An 18,322-nucleotide genomic window follows, 5' to 3' on the forward strand; every position below is an offset into this window, starting at 1 on the left:
CGCCCGGGCAGGACCATGGCTCAGGACAGAAAAACGGGATTTGTTGCTGTCCTAAAACAACCAATCACAAAGCAGAAATATAAATAGGCCTTAATTTAAAATATACAAGCCCCGCCCCTTCCTGATGCTGTCCACAGTGCTGAAAAGCAGAGGAGACATTACCCGTGATCTGATTGGCTGCCTGTTAGCACACTATATACTAATCAAGCATTACAGCAAAAAAACCTTAATAAAACAGGTGCCTATATATAGAGATAGAGTTATGCTACGTATACTACCATCCTAATAACACATTTAAGACAAGGATGTGAAATGTGCAACACGAATAAACTATTCGTGTTGCACATTTCATTAATAAAGGCACCTCAAATGACTTTTTGGAATGCATAAAACAACAGAAAATACAGCATAAAACGTTGAAACACAAATTAAAAGGATATAAACTATTTTAAATAAAAAAAACACAGATTTTCTCAGAAAGACATACGTGGTAGGTCTACATGTGATATATTTATGCATGTTTGTGTTTTTACAATCTATCGTGCCTTCTTGGTTTCGGGACTGTTGTTCTGACGCCCCTGCACCTGACAATCTTTCCGTGGTCCCGAGCAGCTGTTGGGACAGGTGAGAGAGTGATATTTTGTTTCTGCTGTGAAACTCTTAAAAGGCTCTCTGATCAGTCCAGTACCGTAGTGCTGCTTTCACATTTCCTCGTAAATAGTGCTTCTGGCACATAATAGAATGGAGATGAAAAATACACAAACGCGTTTGTCGCCCAATTTAGTTGTGTACTCTTTCTTTTACTGACACGCTCCCCCCAACGCTTTACCATTAACTTACATCTGCCGTGTTTTTCTCTATGGTTTTTGTTTACAAAATTTCACAATTGCTTTATTTTACAGAACATGAACGCAGCAGTTCCCAAAGCTAACGTTAGCTCTTCCTGCAGTGTTATGAGTTGAGCGAGACTAAAGGTAACGGCATATAATGATAATTAACTAGTGTCTGCCAAGTTAATGTGCTTATGTGCTACACTGATGTATTCATATATTCAGGATCCCAAAGTAATCCGACAGTGTTGTATTTGTCATCAGTAACGTTACTCGGCGATAGATATATTAGCAGCCCTTCACTTGTTGTTGCTCAGCTAATGTTAGCTAACGTAGCTTTTTCTCACCATCCTACGGCAGTTTAAGAGGAGCAACATTATGCTACTAGCTAATACAGGAACTAGACAGTAACGTCAGTTATTATTTCCAGGAAAGTTGTCAGCACTAGAAAAGGAACTACATGGGGCTTTTTTTAATCGGAGTGTCAGTTTTTGTTTTGATGTTGACCATAAAAGTTACAGTAGACGTTAAATCCTAACAAAAGTAACGTAGGTTAAGTTAGTGCCGAACTTGGGAGTAGCTTACGTGTGTACCTGTTTGCTAAATTTGAAGATGAGCTAACGTTAGCCTATGCCCGACCAGTTGGCTGTCATACGAACAGGTAATAATAGAACAATGCAAAATGTTGTATTCCTATCAAAATATGTCTTCCCTTCAAAGTAAGAGAACATTTAGGAGAGAGACGACTTCATGCTGCAAAAATATGCATCCCGCTCCTTCACACATTTTGGACTATGATAAGTATTTTATATTTTAAAAACCAAGACAAAAAGAAAACATTCTTAATTGGAGTCAGATTCTGATGGGAGTGCACAGTTTGGCACCACACAACAGTTTTTAAACCATTTCTGTTACCCCCCTATAAATTGTCATGAGGTGTTTGCTGTGCCGTTATCACCTTACAGGTTTTGGCTGTTAAGGTGATAACATCAACTTAACTTTTGACTTCGGTCACTTGTGCGCTATCTTATCTCCTTTGTCCGCAGTGCTGGGAATGCAGCCACCGCTCCCACCTGAGGCGGTCAGAGACCTGGTGTGCTCCTGTCTGCACAGAGACCCAGTAGCAGCAGACCTCCGCTGCAGCCTGTTTGTTGCTGCTGCACAGAACTACAAGAGGGACTCTTTGCTCAGACCCTTCCCGCCTAGATACATAAGTGGTGACAGTAAGGACTTTGAGGAGCTGGTAAGATATATGATGACAGCCAAAAGCAAATGAACCGTTTGTGCTTTCATGTCAAACACTGACATAATTCATTTTAAGTGCCTTAATTTTAGATAAATGAGATATATTAGTAAGCAATAAAGGCAATAAGTGAATTCAGAAAAGAAAATGTGATTGTGACCTTTTAACTTTTGTTTAGAAAGAATGCACATGCACACTAGAGGGTGATATGGGAGTGGATTTTCACTCCTGTCCCATCCCTCTCTCACAAAAATACTCCTGTCCTGTCCCAATCTTATGCACACAATGAGCATGATGGTGGCATGATAAACATACACTTGGTGGCTGTAATGTGTGGTTAGAGGTGGCAGTGTTTCAGTAAACAGGTGAAGAACAAGACTACAAGAGTTATCCTGCTCAGAACTGCCTCTTCATAACATCATCACATTATTGTGACTTAATCTCAGATGTTTAGTGAAGTTTGCGGTGCCAAAGTATTTCACTGTCTTTGCACACACATCACACACAGCGTCATTATTACCTTCACAGCCAAAATACAGCCAGATGTGAGTCAGCCATAGTCAGTATTCAATCGCAGGAAATGTAAAGGGCTGCAGCAGCTCACTTTAAAGAAGCTCATTCTCAGAGCCGTAGCGCAAGCATGACTTTGACAGGCGGAAGGAGAAGTAGTTCCTATAACCAAGTATAATTAGACCATCCTGGCGACAGTAAGATACTTATGATAAAACACACACTCACTCCATATTACTGAGTTTAGACATTGACTTTTATATGGGGTGGTGATGGTACAGTGGATAAGATGCATGCATTGTGGGAGACCCGGGTTCAACTCCCCACTGTGACACATCCATCAATGTGTCCCTGAGCAAAATACTTAACCCCTAGTTGATCCAGCAGACCTCTGATATAAATAGCAGTTGTAAGTCGCTTTGGATAAAAGCGTCAGCTAAATGAATCACTACATCGAATTCACCATTCATACACTGAGCCTAATATTCACTGGTGGAACAGCCACCAGGGTCAATTTGGGGTTCAGTATCTTGCCCAAGGACACTTCGACATGCAGCCTGGAGGAGCCGGGGATTGAACGACCGATCTTTGGATGAACAGGCAACCCGCTCCTCTTCCTGAGCCACAGCCTAGAGCTGCGAGAGCCCGCACACATTTTCCGGTTATGTTATCGCACATGACGACATTGCGATTAGATTAATTTTGCAGCCCTAATGCAGATGTGCATACGATACAGTGAAAGGGAAGACAAGGTATACTGTATGGACAGGTGTGACCACCCCTGTTTTGGCTATATGATCATGATTTGTTTTCTTCTCTAGTTGGCAGATGTGAACTCTTTGCCAGGCGTGAGAGAGTTGGTGAGACTACGACCCAGACAGGGAAATCATCACCTGGCTCTCACACACTGGATTCTCTCCTCAAAAAGCTTTGCTGTGAAGACACTCCAGAAAGAAGAGGTACACCACTACAAGAATAAATACGTAAACAGTGTATTTTACTGCTTGTGTTTTTGTTCATAGTGTGTGTCTTCGATCTCTACCAGTATGCCAAACTTTGTAACCTTACGGAAAATGAAGGGATTTCTGCGCCAGTGCCAGACTTCCTGTTTGAGCTGGAGTACTGCGATCAGATGAACGCCAGGTTTGAGAAGACGAGGGCAGGCAGAGACGTCTTCTATGCGTTCCACGGGAGCCGCCTAGAAAACTTTCACTCTATCATTCACAATGGGTTGCACTGTCACCTCAACAAGGTTAGTGCAGTCATCACTGCTTCATCTCTTCTGTGGCAATAACAGGCTTACAGACCTGCGTAAGTGTTGCGGTGCAGAGATTACTAAAGTGCTGTTTCTGCCCGACACAAAAACTCAGTCCATGTGGTTTATTTTCTGCATCTTGTGTACAGAACTCAGTGTTTGGAGAGGGGACCTACCTCACCAGTGACCTCAGCATGGCTGTCCTCTATAGTCCACACAGCAGCGGCTGGCGAGAAAGCCTCCTAGGTCCACTGCTCAGCTGTGTTGCTTTGTGTGAAGTCATCGATCACCCAGATGTTAAGTGCCAAGTGAAGAAAAAAGGTGTGTTAACCATGTCACTCACTGGACTCACAGAATAACATACATTTTTCAGATTAAAACCAGAAAATCGTTTCCCTTTTCAGATTCTGAAATCATTGACCGTCAGCGCTCAAGAGCAAAGAACAGCGAAGGAGGGGAAGTACCGCAGAAGTACTTTGTAGTCACCAACAATCAGCTTTTGCGAGTCAAGTACCTGCTTGTTTACTCTCAAAGGAGGCACCTGTCCAGGTAAGAAGCTCCTGGGTCAAATGTAGTTTTGCAGATCACTTGTGGGTAAAGGACGAAAATGCTGTAAAAGTTTTTATGTATAAGCCAAATTACACACAAATGTTTTTTTAAGTGTTTTGCAAAACATTTACTCACAAAGTTAAACACTGGAGACAGCATGCCATTTATTATGAGCTGAACCTTAAAAAACACGCTTGTGCTGCCGTGGCCCGCAATCGACTTTGTCATGTGCCAGTGTAGTGGCAGTGTGGCGAAATAACTGCCCAGTTACAGCTGAGTATGTAAATTACGTGCTATGTAAACACACTCGTAAGCTTCAGGTTTGTAACAGATGCCTCTTTGTATCTGTATGTGTGAATTCCCCGTAACACAACAATACAACTTGTACATTCACTTTTATTATCCAGCTGAGCTCAGCGTGTACACTTGTGCTCAGTGTGAACAGTGAAGTGTTGAGATGATTACCATTAGAAGTTTTCTTTACAGTTTTATTTACCAATACTTAATACTCTTATAAAGACTTGTACACTTGGAGACACATTAAAGCAAACAACATTATTTAAACCTTTTGTAGAAATACAAAAGTTAAATCTTAAATAGGAATATAGAAAAGACATGGAACAGAAATAGATGAATATGTTTAAAATCATTCATATAATTACAATTCTGATTACACTATATTAGATTATAGGAACTATACAAAAACCATAGTACAATTCAGGCCTCTTGTTTTTCTGGAAACAGAGTAAATGAGTACATTTTGTTTGTTGCAGGCAAAGAAGTCATTGTTGTGTTTTTCTTCTCCAGACATTCCCGCAGCACCTCCTGGCTCCTCAGACACCATTTTGCCATCATGATGAGCCTCTATATTCTGCTGCTCATATTCATCGGTGCCTTCAACTCCACCACCTTCGTTTCCTTTTGGAACAGACTGTTTAGGTGATAATGCAATGGGACAAATGGCCTGGATGTTTGTAGTCCACAGTGCCTTCCTGAGCAGAGACTGACTGGAGGCAGTTTTATGCACCTTTTATACAGTTTTCTCTCTACAATCATTGTTTTCTTTATATGTACAAATAACTAAAATTACTGTTATTCCAATTTTTCCAATAGCAGCTAGTGGGATCCTGTTGTGTATTCATGTTAATATTTGATATTGGTAATAAGACCATTCTTCTAAATGATGATTTAAATGAAACTTTAAGGTATTGAATATAATAATTAGGTTCAATGAAGGAAAAAATCTATGAGGTGGCAATTTTTGCTGACATACTGTATTTCTAATGATGGATCACCGAAAGGCTACTGATAAATGTATTGCAGTAAAGAAGTAAGCTGGATGTTCTCTTAAAGGCAGCAGGTCCTTAGTTAAAAGTTTTGATGCCAATAAAATTATTCTTTTGATACTTGGTTTAAGTTGTTTGAAGGGTTTGAGTGAGGTTAGTTTGTTGTAAGTCTTCAAAAGTGTAGTTGACTTTAAATGACTGTCAGGCTTGTTTAGGCATGAGTTTATAACATCACACATTATTCAGATACGCTGAGCATAATCATGCAGAACTCTGCAGCTGCTTTCCGAACATCAAAATCTACTTGAAGGTCACTCCTTCATAATAATCTTTTGTTCTTTTCCTTTGTTGCTGGGTTTTGTGTTTTATTCAAACCTGAACATGGTTTCCTCTAACAGGGGCACATTTATTACAGCTGGCACGCAGACAGTTCTTTGTTATCTGTTGTATTTATTAGTAAAAAAATAGTGAGACGGCTATATGGCATTGATAACCGAGGTGGCCCGCTTTGGAACCAGAACCTGTGATTCTATTCAAATTTACCTGATATGCTAAATTTATCCACAGTTAGAAGCACAGGAAATATAAAAAAAGGAAGAGAGTTTATATAGTTTTTTTGTGTCATACAACCTTGTAAGAGGACAAATTAAACTAAAATTATGAAATTCTAGATTTAGATACTTATAAATTATATATATATATATAATAAGTTTCTTGGAAGTCTATTAAAGATTTGGAAACAGTTACAATACCTTGTATTTACCAATAATTTCATGCATTTCAGCATTGTTTGTACAATGCTGACAACACAGACCCTTTTTCTTATTCATTTCCCCATGTTTCCCTCTTTTGGCACACTCTTCTGTCTGATTGAACACCGGATATTATTTAGATATACTTCAATGATGCAACCGACTGACAAGTTAAAAGAAGATGAAAGAAAACGCAGGTCTTTGTTTTGGTATAAAAAAATGATTCCTTCTTGTGAAATCCTTCAGATAAACTGCTTCTCCTCTACAGAAACAGCTCACATTTGAAGGACACAGAACAAACTGTCCATTGTTGGTCCACACTTTATTCCCCTTTCGGTGCAAGCTTCATTATTGCTGCCTCGTAAACCGTCTGTTATTCAATAACCAACAGTCAGGGGGACAGCGATGGCAGAGGGGAGTCGAGACTCTTCACCAAAATGAGAACAATTCAAAGAGAAGAGACCCAGTACTGGACTAATACGACTGTAATGTTCCTCTTCATTTCTCTGCCTCAAGGGTTTCTTCTTAAAATTGTGCTGCATTGTTTCTACTTGTTCTAGGTGTCCAAATGGGTTCACTTATTCATTATTCAACATTCACTGTAAAGGGAGTTCTTTGTAGAAAACTAAACTTGAGAACAAGAGTTTAAAGCCGTGCTAGCACCTCCATGAGGCTCTATTTAGGCACGATGGTGCTTTGAGCTAAATGCTAACACCACCATGTTATCATGTTCAACAATGACAATGTTAACATGCTGATGTTCAGCAGATGTAATGTTTGTCTTATTCACTACGGTAGTTTAGTGTGTTAGCATGTCAACATTTACTAATTAGCATAAAACAGTTGATGGGAATATCGTTATGTTTGCAGGTATTTGGTCATTAACCAAAGTATATGACACATTAACATTAAGACCTGATGAAGGTGCTGTATGGAAAGTCAGCACCCAGGCAGGTAATGTGCAAAGCATCATGCTAGTTACTGCTTCATTAATTACCATCATCTGTTCACTATGTTTTATGGAGCATTGTGGGATTAATTGAGTCCCAATACAATGAGGTTAATAATTTTCAGAAGAGAATTCAAACATCTCAATATACATATCTCTTACTCACAGCTTCAAAGCAGATGGATTTTGTGTACTGACGTGAATCTTATTAAACAGCAACTTTGTCTGGCAGTCAAGCTTGAACACAAGGTACAACAAACATACAATAAACAGTGTGAAAATAAATGCTGAAACCAACCACACAAGCTCACTAATAACAATGTATATCAAGTGACAGCGTAGTATAAAACCTGGAATAGTTCCAGCTGTCTTCTCCCAACCTGATCATCAATGGTTAAAACACCACCATTGTTCACATCAAATTAATAAAATAAACAATGTACAGTATGGCATGAAATTTTATTTATCATGATTTAAAATACATAAAATTTCACAGGTTTTAATTCAAATTTACATTGCATACAAAATGAGATTGCTGGATGAAGAATTTTCAAGTTAATACACAAAGTTGATAGATAGCTGCCTTATTTCCATTTTGCTACATGAGCTAGTTTCCTCTGGGTTTCCTCTCTTTACAAAGGGAATTACCTCGATTCATTTGGACAGGCTGGGACCAAACATAGAAAATGTCCCTCAGGAGTACTCTACAGAGAAAAAAAAAAAGCAAGACACAGTGTTGCATTAGTGAGTGTTTCGAGGCAGAACTTTATTATAAAATAAGCCATTTGTTGTTGATGCTTTTCTCCCACCTACCTGTAGGTTGCTGTGGCATACACCATTATGAGTCGCTGTCAGGTGATTGTGCACACACTTCCCAAAGCGGTGTAGACAGGAAGAATTAGAGGGGGTGCAGGTCTGAGGGCATGGCGGGGGTTTCAGCAGCAGACAGCTTGAACAGGAGGTGTGTTGGCAGGAGCCCTGGCACGGTGTCTTCTCCAGAGACACAAACCTACAGAGCAGGAAATTCAGATTTCTGTTAAAAATGCAGCGCAAGAAGATAGTGAGGGGAAAACTTCTTTTTTTCTGTCAGTCACCTGGCAGAGCAGATTTCAGAGGGGTTGGCCTGGCAGTATTCCTTGGTGCACTCTGGGTGACAGCTCTCTGGATCCGAGGATTCAATCACTGCACAACACAGGTTTTAAACAAACACTGAGAAACAGAAGTGTGACTCTTCACAAGGCATTATCAAATTTAATATTTACATATTTCTCTAAGCAGCAACAAACCAATGAAAATCTCGTACTACCTCTGATACCGTATCAATAACAGTGACAACTCTTTTCACCGTGAAGAGATAACAGGTGTAATTATGGCTTAACTGTTAGAAGAAACCTTTGAATCAAAGGAAGCCTTGACCACTCTATCAGTGTCCATAGCCCATAAACAAGATTTACCACATTGGCACAATTCCCACTAAAATGACTTACTCAGTGGTGAAATGTAGTTAAGTACATTTACTCAAGTGCTGTCATTAATTGATATTTTTTAGGTTTATGCTACTTTAAACTTTTACTTCCCTACATTTCAGGGGCAAACATATGATTAGTTTTCAAAATATGATGCATTGCTATAGTATAGACAACCCAACAGTATATAAAATAGCTATAACATTAAGATGCAGGTTATATTTCAATTAACCTGTACTAACAATACAATAAAAACATTTATTTGAGCAATTCTGCATGGTGGGTACATATTTTTGATACTTTACAGACATTTTCAATCATAAAACCTTTGTGATGCAAAATTCAGACATTGCTGCATTTTTATTTTTTAGATTGGTGGTCAATGTATGGATAAATTTGGTTCACCATGGCCTATTAATGATAAAAATCCATTCAGGGCATGTCAACTGCTTGATACTAATTGAGGCTGTAAATGATGATCTCACCTGCTTCACAGATCCCTTTGTGCCCTGCATCTGGTTTGTCAGCTGCCAAACCCTGGTACACACACACCAGGCCCTCATCACACTTGCCCAGGTAGTCCCATGTTCCTCCACATGTCTCCCCCTCTGCTCTGGCACAGACGGGGCAGCAGCCACAGACACCTGTCGTGACACCACCTTTACACTGGAGCTTCAGCGCCTGTCGGGAGGAGCAGTGTATCCGCTCGCAGGGCGGGCAGTGAAGAGCCTGAAGCTGCTGAGCGGCTCCCGAGGGCGCTTCCTCTGACCCCAACACCCCCAGCAAAGCACTCAAACAGAAGAGCATCCACATCCTTGACTGACCAAACGGCATCCTGAGGTGAGAACACCTGTCAGCACCTTTTATATATGTTGGCCCCTGAGACAACACACTAGCAAGGCTTCGTAGTTTATGAGCCACAACCTCCACCCCCCAAACAGCAGCCAATAGAATAGGGCAGGGGGAGTTCACTGGGTGGATTTAGTGTAAATACAGTTAATTATCCCCATGTCTTATCTTTACACTATCAACAGTGTGATTTTGTTTTGAAATAATTCTTCCTTCTGAACACTGTTAGATAAGTCAGATGAAGACTGGCCCCCTTTGTATTTGGAGTCACATGGCCTCTGGAAGGGGTAATTCAGTACACACCTACAATCAGGTAATGACCTATTTCTTGAAAGAACAAAAGGATTAAAGACATCAACAGGTTATCTGATCAGGACATCTCGTAAGTTCCGTATCTCTGAATAAAAACTCTGGCAGGTTGTGTACATAACAATAAATGATGGCCACTGTCACTGGATATCTATCAAGTTACACTGGAGGTTTCAATGTAAATGTCTTTTTTTAATCAGCCTTTTTATAGGGCAGCAAGCAAGCTAGCTGAAGAGTACAGTCAGTTTACTCATAAGTCAGGTATTTCAAGAACAAGGAGTTCTAAGGGGATCAAATAATGCTACTTTATCCAACATAAAAATCTAAACTTTTTGTTGATTTATACAGAAACTAAAACTAAATATTAAAATGATCTGCTTTAAGAATGAGGCAAAGCAATTATGAGCATTTCAGTGTTTTAAAGCAAAGCCATAATAAGCCAATAGCCATAATAGTATTACAAATTAACAACACAAGACAAGAAACACTCATGATCATTAGATGTGGAACCCCTCATTACCAAAAACCTCATTGAGACCTTCCAGGAAGCTTTCAGGGAGATCCCGACACATGCAAACTGTTGCATCTTCAACCTTTCCTCACGTTACTTTTTAAAGGTTTGATGGTGGAAGAAAAGAGACCATTATCGTAAATCTTTGTTCATATTAAAATTAAGCATCCTATTTTAACCAGCAGTGGATATCATTTACCTTATTATACTACATGTCTGCTTTTAAAACATTCTTTCAGAGGTAATTAAAGAAACCACATTCAAGGTGGTGAAACACACGGGAGCCTCAAAGCAGGAAAGGACTTCTGTTCTCACATCGACTGAAAACTCTCAACCTTAATAATTGTGAACTGTTAAAATGTTTTTTTACACGCTGTAATAAATCTTGTAAACTGGAATCATTTACAAACTACCAGTAGCCAAAATTACCAGATATTTAAATCACCAAAAACCTTTAAAAAAAAAAAAATCTAAATGTTCATAAATGTACCCAAAGGTTATGTATTTTAAATATCAGTAGAAAGCTCCAAGTCATATAAAAATGTATTTATTTTTAAGGAAACCATTAAGTAACACTGAATACAACAGGAGTGATCATTCAATAGGTCAATAAAACTTGTGACTCCTACATCATAAAGATCCCACATACAAGACGTCCTGGAAAACAAGATTTCAAAGCAAACATGTTGGCAATTTGCTGGTGCTACAATTTCATCCCCCACATAACAAACTGAGGTGACACACACCTGTGTAGAAAAGTGACAACATTTTACATCAAGTTACAAAGGGCTGGACGTCAAAGTGCAAGATGCCTGAAACCCTCCCCGCCCCCATCTCACGCCACCCCCCCATTAAAGAGGACGATTGAGGTGTCGAAATCAGAAATGTACTCTCAAATACAAATCTCCAAAATTATAATTCAGCCATTATGGCTTTGTATTCAGTTGAGACTATATTCTAGTTTACATTACATAACTTTAAAACATTGTTTCAGAAACATTTTCCTCCCAAAGATACATTTTTATAACCGCACCTTATTACAGACTGCATGTAATGGAGTAAAGCATCACAGGAAACTGCAGGCATACAACAGAAAAGCAGCCATCTATCAACAACTTCAAACAAAACACACAAACATCTTGTTGGTTTATAAAAGCAACCGAATCAAAGAATACATACTAAAATCTGAAGTGAAAATAAATCGACTTAAAAACCTTGAAGAAAAAAAAAAAAAAAAATATGTACATATATTTACAAGTAAACAGATTGAATATTATACAGGTTTGACTGGCCACCAAGGTCCATAAAATCCAACACTACATGACATTCAGTTTTGTCGATCCAAAACTGTTTTTAAAAGACAAAATACCTTACAGGAGGCCGTCTTCAAAGCCGCACTAAAAAGGAGCGAGCAAAAAGTGAAAAGTCTGCCGAAGCGAGCAGGTCTGTTTGTTCAGAGTCTGGTTGTATAAAAACATCCAGGATTATTGGACTCAAATATAGCTTTAAATTTTTTGCATTATTTCAATAATAATAATAATAATAATAATAATAATATAATAACAATGGCATGGAGAATTCCATTGAATATTTCCTTCTGGAAGTCAGTTTTTTTTCCTCTCTCTCCAATGTTGATACCATCTTGAACTGAAAGACAAGCACAAGGTCCTCAGTCTGGAGGAAGGAGGTCGTGCAAACGAAACTGTTGACGGATGTGCGGTCTGACATCTTCATTCTTTGATAAAAGAGGGGACAGATGGAATTTTTAATTTTATTTAATTACAAGAAACAAAATCCTTTTCAATTCAATGTTGATGATTAAAGCCTATAGTTTCACACCAGCGTGGGCAAAGCTGGCGGTAACAAGACTGAAAAGGTGAATAATTTACTGCATGGGTTGTCCCAACAGGGAAATACTACCTACTGATTATAATGTTCAGTTTTTTCAGTCAAGCTGTTTTAGAGAAATGCTGATTCAAGTGTATGATCATTTTGGAGGCTGTTTTGCAGTGTTGTTTAACTGTAGTGCACTATACTGACGGGTGTTTTATCCACCATATTTATATCAACGAAGGTAGCCTAAACATCTCTCATTATAAACACAAACCAATTCAACAGCAACACAAATGATCACAAATTGAATTAAAACCTCTCTAAAATAAAAACCAAACACTATAACCTTTATTGCAGGACTGTTGTATTTTTAGATACATGTACCAGAGTGTCTTTACCTACAGCTCCTGACAGAAATCTTAGGAAAATACTTGATCCATCATGTGTTAGGATCTCATTTCTTTCTTAATTTAAGTGAGTGAATTATTCCAATTGCGTGTGCATAAAGAGAAACGTGAAATTGCATTAAGCCAAATAAATTTTATGAAGGTGTGTTATATTAAATCAGCTAGACTACATAAGATAGTTAAAGTATGTGGTTGAAAAATTCCATCAACAAATACTGAAACAAAAAAAGATTAATATTTCTATAATATCCTCTTAACGACTTAACATATTTTATAGGATTCAGTACTTTACAATGAGAATAAATTACATGTCATATTTAAAAAATGTTCTCCTGATCTGTCATCAGTACTAAAAGTATATCTCGTGACTTTATCCACATTAATCTTTCAATTTATCATTGAGTAACATAGGGCTCTGTCGTAGCTGCACAACACTGAAGATATTTTTCTCTTCTATCAGAATAGAATAAGAATTTTACAGGGATTGTGCGTCACTGCATCTCCACAGGGAAGAGTAGGTGGAATATTCATAACACACCAGCAGCAGTGTTAGGCTGTTACCAGCAGGCTAACTAGACAGAGGCCAAAATGTCAGAATACGTACCAGCTCCACAAGCTTCTCAAGGAAAGGAACAAGCTTTAGAAGCTCATTGTCATTTCTATCCACAAACCAGCTCTCAATAGGGATCCCATTGGAAAGCTGAAAAAGACATCAAATCTATGCTCTCATTTCATAGTGACACAGTGAAACACTGGTTAAAAAAAAAAATAATAGCAAGTGGTTTAACTTTCTGATGTGAAATGGTTTCACCTGATAAGCAAAGGCTTGGGGTGAGTTGTCGATTATTATCGTCTTGGAAAGGTCCCGTCCGAGAATGTTTAGGTCTTTAATATAATTTCCTTGAACACACACACAGTGCTCACGAAAGAGCCTATGCCTATGAAACACAGAATGAGAGAATATTCCTCGGTTAAAATATGCAATAATACCCCTTTTCAACAAAAAAACGCAAGGAAATGAAAATTACCTGGTGTGCTGTATTTAAAAAGGGGATAATGTGTGTGGTGATAATCCTCATTCATTTGAAACAGTGACACAAGCAATAACCTGCTTTGTGAATGTCTAATTTTTATTAGCACAAAAGGTTCTTCCCCTTATTTGTTCATTTGACAGAAGGAAGAGGAAGTTACTGCTGCGTCCAACCAGACTATTTTACATCCTGTATTTATGGCTGAAGACAATTAAAAAGTCAGAGGTGTGGAGGACTGGATCACAAAGCATGGGCATGTATGGAGGATTAACTAAATCATCAATGTTGATTGCTTGTTTAACTGTTTCTGGCTTTCTATGTCAAGCAAACTTGATTAACTTGAAAACAGCACTATGGAAACAAACTCTGCATCTAGTATAAAACAGTGTTATTTAAAAGTACTTTTTTGGTTTCAAGCAGCAAAGATCGTGTAAAAACATTCACAATTTATCTGCAAGACTGTCTAAAAGGCTGAAAAAGAAAGTTTGTCTTCAATTACTTCCTAAAGCAGAGTGTAGAATACAACTGGTCAACATTCCTGGTGGAATCATGGATGACAGACAGTGTCCTCCAGCTGCACATCCTGTTCACTATATATTGATCCTTAAAATTCATCCATTTCACTACACCTAACTCAAAGCACACATTTTATTCACAGAAAATCAAAGTACTTTATTCCAAAAGCTGCTTCAAAGTTGTGTGGGTTCCTACAGCTTAAAGCAAGCTATGGATTCAGACTTAATGAAATTTAAGACCAATTTCACAATAACCCAAATTGAACGAAAGAAAACAAAAACATGAACCAACATCAAATCAGGGAAACATTGTGTGGAATAGATCTCCTACTCTCTCATTTGACTTGTATGACTGGTGTTTTGTACCTCTGCTTTCTATGTAGATATACGTTTTGCCTTGTATGCACTGCCTTGTACTGGTTTCAACCGTGCTGCAAAATCTTGGTTACATTTCCTTGAATTTGCACTTAAGCCATGTCATTCAGGGTACAGTGACAGCTAACTAGCAGCCAGTGGATCCTCTGGTCTGAGCATCCCGGCCAGAAACAAGATATTAGTATTGTTCAGTATTTCCATTAATTAACGAGACCATGGAGGCCCGGCACAGTCTAATTTGTTCCGCCATAGTTTCAAAATGAACCAAAACTATTTTTACACATCTCACATTAACATTACAGACCTCTAACGCTGTGTTTTGTGGGAACTGCTCCGTGCTGCTGTAAGCTCACACACTCACACTCTGGCATCCGACTCGAGACAAAGTTTTTTTGGAGGTAACTACGGTAATGTTACCGGTCTGAACCACTTTAAGCGTCACTTGTTCGTGAGAACGTGATTAAGCTAGCCGCACCTAAATTTGGAGTGCACACGTATTCGAGGCCCACCCACCATAGTCTCACACAATCCTGTGGTAAACACTGTTGTTGTTCATTATGTGACGTTTGTTTATTTTAAATAGATGTTACCAGTTTTGTTGATACATCAGGAAATCAGTTCATAAAATCCTACTTCCCATGTCTTACCAAGACTTGATTGATTTAAGAAATTTGAATAACATTTAAGGCTTTAGTTTAAGATTAATAAATTCAATTTCCTTTAAGACTTTAAGAATCTGCGGGAACCTTGTGTCCACTGACCTGACCAACTGTTTTTTCGGATCCAGGATGTTGAGCAACTTGTCAGCGTAGACTTTCTTTGAAGCCGTGAAGAGAATAATCTGAAATTTTAATGGACAGCAATAAATGAGTAATGTCTCAACTTAGAGTGGGTCAAATTAAACAGATACTGTCTGGACTCACTGGAAATGAAAGGGCATCTCACCTCATACATTTGAGACATGCGCTCAAGAAACTCGCGGAAAAAGGGCCTCAGCCGAACATACACCTTCAGATTAAAAGTGAACAAACAGAAGAAGTTCAATCACAGTGGCAAGAAAATGGAGACCTTTCAATTAGAGAATGACATTTAACAGTTAGTACCTGGTATATTACATCTTGAAAGAGCACTGGGAATGTCAGGGCTGCGTCTTCTAGCTCATTTAAACTACAGTGGACCAGAGTTTCGTCCTGAAAATCAGCATTAAAATTCCATTAAAGTCAATTTACTTTTAATATAAGAAAAAGCACAAGAAACCTTTCACTGCTTACCAGATCCAAGACAAGAGAAAACTCTGGTGTGCTGCGTGTTTTCAAAGGTAACGCTGGTTTGCGTGTTAATTGCTCTTCTGTCAGCGGAGGCACGTGCTTGATGAAGAAGTACCTTAAAAGCACAAAAAAAAAACAAACAAAAAAAAAAACATAAAAAGACTCCCATTTTAACTAAATAATCCAAGGAGTGTCCCAACAAAAAGCGAAACTTTTAGAACCGACTTTTAAATATAGTGTTGGTCACCTGGGTGTTGTTTTTTTCCCCACAACTTAATAAAGTCTACTCCACTTTCATGGGTCTGAAAAGATCCACTGCAGTAAAATATCTTCACGCTGCAAGTTCTGGCTGTTTAAACAGGAGTCAATCGACAGAGCTCCAAAGAAGTAAACACCATGGTGTGGGTCATACACAGGTGGACAGACCTGTTTTTGTTGCCATCTAGTGGTTGAAAGCATCACTTCCATCAAACTCTGTCCACACACCAACATGCAAAGTGGAATCAGACAGCATTTTTCATAAATAAATAGTTATTGCTATTTGCTTAGAAATAAGCACAAATTTATATCTACTTACGGATCAAAAACTTCCCAGTCCTCATCATATGAGGTTTCTGCAGGAGGTGGAGGTAATGTGTGTTGGTAACCACCGTCTGGCATACAACCAGGAACTGATGAAGACAGAGAGATGGGCAAGGAGTTAAAATATTACGGTCTAGAGTAAGAGAGAGCCGAAGTCATGATGTCCGCTAGCTTTGTAACTCTCATTCAACACCTCTGTCGCTGGCCCTTCCCGGAAAGAAAACTAAGTCTGTTCCTGAGGTTTCCTTTCTATATTTTAAGACAAATTAGCACTCTCTGCAGCACTTGCTATTAGAGGTTGAAACCTTCGTGATGTTAACAAAGTTTTTACTGTCTGTCTTAAACAGTTAAACTGTTAACATAGTTGTAACCTCTGCTTTATAATTTAACAATAGGTTGCCGAAACGAAACTAGAACTCCCAGGTTCTGTTTCAGAAGTAAGAAAACCTCATTCAAATCCCACTGACATTTGTAAAACGTAGAAAACTGAACTACTTAGCCTTCGAACAAAGCTTGTCTCAATTGTAAATTGTCCAGTTCACTCCATATGTTTAGATAAGGGCGGTCACTTTTAAAATAATCATCTAATATCGTTGTTTATTCCACATTTCAGTTGTTATAATACCTAGACCATTGTGTGTAAATATATGCTAAAAGATTGTATGCTAGAACCTTCGTGATGTTAACTTACTTAGCATAGGTTTCCAAAGAGCCAAAAAAACAGATTTATTTGATTTTAACATCCTACTATGGTGAACTCCACCTGGTGATAAGAGCAGCAGTTTAAATAATGAGACCTATCTACAGCTAGTATTTCAGGTCTGAAAAAAATAAAGAAGAAAAAGGCTAAAACCGTACTGACACAGAAATGATCTGTCACCTAAGATATCCTCGATTATGTTTATGTCAAGAAAGGGTCCCAAATTAAAAGAATGAGTCTGAGGCCTAATGTGAGAGTGGTCACACCTGTTAATGGTGGCATGTCAGTTTCTGTGACAATTTCCCCTTCTTCTATGGATGTATCAGAGTTAATCTGGACTCTCTGTGGTAATATCGGGGCAGCGTGACACGGAGTGATGCCCTCTGTGGATGTGAGTGTGCTGCTTGGCATTTCTTCTGCCTGCTCAATGTCCAGCTGTTTCATGATTTCCTCCGCCTCCATCGCTTGGCCAGGAGAGTCTGAACCAGGAGTGGCTGAATACAAGTGACAAGAGCGGTTAGTGTAGTTTTACTCACATATTATAGAAGTTTCTCTCATAAACCACTTAACTGACAGTTGAGCGCCCTTTCACACCTACCTCATTTGGTCCAGACTTTCGGACAGTTTGATCCAAACCAAAATTAAAGAGGTGGTAACAGCTCAAATTGAACGATGGTTTGGTTCGTTTCTAGTGTGAAAATATTTTTTGGGATAGATCGGACTTTCGGACCAAATAGAGAAAGATCTGGCAAGCTATTGTCAGAAGCAGAAAAAGGAAAAACGCAACAAAACAAAATGAGCCATGGTAGCACATGGTGAGAGGAGACCAAATTATTCATTATAATTACAGTGGCAATTTCATTTTTATCCTTCATTCAAACTACAATAGAAGGCTACCTGCTGAACTGACAACACACAAACACACGCCCATCTAGAAATCAATCAAGTGCAAGTATAGGGTACGTAGGTATGTCATGTATAGTTCTTTAGCGTGCTTGCATAATTGCAATGTGAAACCGAAACTAACAGCATCAAATGTATGAAAAACGGGCTTTTGGACTTTGAGGTGTGAAAAGGCCCTAAAATCTATCTAGAATTTTTA

At 38.7% G+C, this 18,322-nt stretch overlaps 3 protein-coding genes across 6 annotated transcripts in view; 1 reads left to right on the forward strand and 2 right to left on the reverse strand.

The window, feature by feature from the left end:
* Positions 1-891: 891 nt before the first annotated feature.
* parp16 (poly (ADP-ribose) polymerase family, member 16) lies at positions 892-5,793 on the forward strand. 2 transcript variants are annotated; one of them, XM_046038601.1, is made up of 7 exons: positions 892-974; positions 1,877-2,073; positions 3,405-3,542; positions 3,629-3,835; positions 3,988-4,159; positions 4,243-4,387; positions 5,195-5,793. In XM_046038601.1, exons 2-7 carry the CDS (start codon positions 1,885-1,887, stop codon positions 5,328-5,330), a joined length of 987 nt encoding a protein of 328 aa, XP_045894557.1. In that variant the 5' UTR covers positions 892-974; positions 1,877-1,884; the 3' UTR covers positions 5,331-5,793. The 2 variants fall into 2 exon arrangements, with proteins under 2 accessions (XP_045894557.1, XP_045894556.1); XM_046038600.1 differs by lacking the exon at positions 892-974 and adding an exon at positions 1,032-1,491.
* A 2,084-nt stretch (positions 5,794-7,877) lies between these two features.
* On the reverse strand, positions 7,878-9,692 carry si:ch73-330k17.3 (IGFBP domain-containing protein). The gene is made up of 4 exons (XM_046038639.1): positions 9,326-9,692; positions 8,469-8,556; positions 8,188-8,383; positions 7,878-8,078 (listed from the first exon to the last, which is right to left on the reverse strand). Exons 1-4 carry the CDS (start codon positions 9,672-9,674, stop codon positions 8,019-8,021), a joined length of 693 nt encoding a protein of 230 aa, XP_045894595.1. The 5' UTR covers positions 9,675-9,692; the 3' UTR covers positions 7,878-8,018.
* Positions 9,693-11,040: 1,348 nt separating this feature from the next.
* ctdspl2a (CTD (carboxy-terminal domain, RNA polymerase II, polypeptide A) small phosphatase like 2a) overlaps positions 11,041-18,322 on the reverse strand; it is a 14,905-nt gene continuing 7,623 nt past the window's right edge. For all 3 annotated transcript variants that reach the window (XM_046037994.1, XM_046037995.1, XM_046037996.1), the window contains 9 exons: positions 17,487-17,714; positions 16,516-16,609; positions 15,942-16,053; positions 15,774-15,860; positions 15,616-15,678; positions 15,432-15,511; positions 13,561-13,687; positions 13,354-13,449; positions 11,041-12,244 (listed from right to left, as the gene is read on the reverse strand). In XM_046037994.1, coding sequence (XP_045893950.1) covers positions 12,179-12,244; positions 13,354-13,449; positions 13,561-13,687; positions 15,432-15,511; positions 15,616-15,678; positions 15,774-15,860; positions 15,942-16,053; positions 16,516-16,609; positions 17,487-17,714 — 953 coding nt within the window. In that variant the 3' untranslated portion in view covers positions 11,041-12,178. The remainder of the gene's footprint in view (positions 12,245-13,353; positions 13,450-13,560; positions 13,688-15,431; positions 15,512-15,615; positions 15,679-15,773; positions 15,861-15,941; positions 16,054-16,515; positions 16,610-17,486; positions 17,715-18,322) is intronic.

This window comes from Micropterus dolomieu, linkage group LG22 (genome assembly GCF_021292245.1).
Source record: "Micropterus dolomieu isolate WLL.071019.BEF.003 ecotype Adirondacks linkage group LG22, ASM2129224v1, whole genome shotgun sequence".
Taxonomy (NCBI): Eukaryota; Metazoa; Chordata; class Actinopteri; order Centrarchiformes; family Centrarchidae; genus Micropterus; species Micropterus dolomieu.

Bases quoted from the DNA above. Each gene is read 5' to 3' on its own strand.
- parp16 (XM_046038600.1), top strand. From the start codon at position 1,461: ATGCCCGACCAGTTGGCTGTCATACGAACAG. The intron at 1,492-1,876 runs GTAATAATAGAA...CTTTGTCCGCAG, and splicing joins GTTGGCTGTCATACGAACAG to TGCTGGGAATGCAGCCACCG. The intron at 3,543-3,628 runs GTACACCACTAC...GATCTCTACCAG, and splicing joins AGACACTCCAGAAAGAAGAG to TATGCCAAACTTTGTAACCT.
- si:ch73-330k17.3 (XM_046038639.1), bottom strand. From the start codon at position 9,674: ATGCCGTTTGGTCAGTCAAGGATGTGGATGCTCTTCTGTTTGAGTGCT. The intron at 8,384-8,468 runs GTGACTGACAGA...CCTGCTCTGTAG, and splicing joins TCTGAAATCTGCTCTGCCAG to GTTTGTGTCTCTGGAGAAGA. The intron at 8,079-8,187 runs GTAGGTGGGAGA...TTTTCTCTGTAG, and splicing joins TATGCCACAGCAACCTACAG to AGTACTCCTGAGGGACATTT.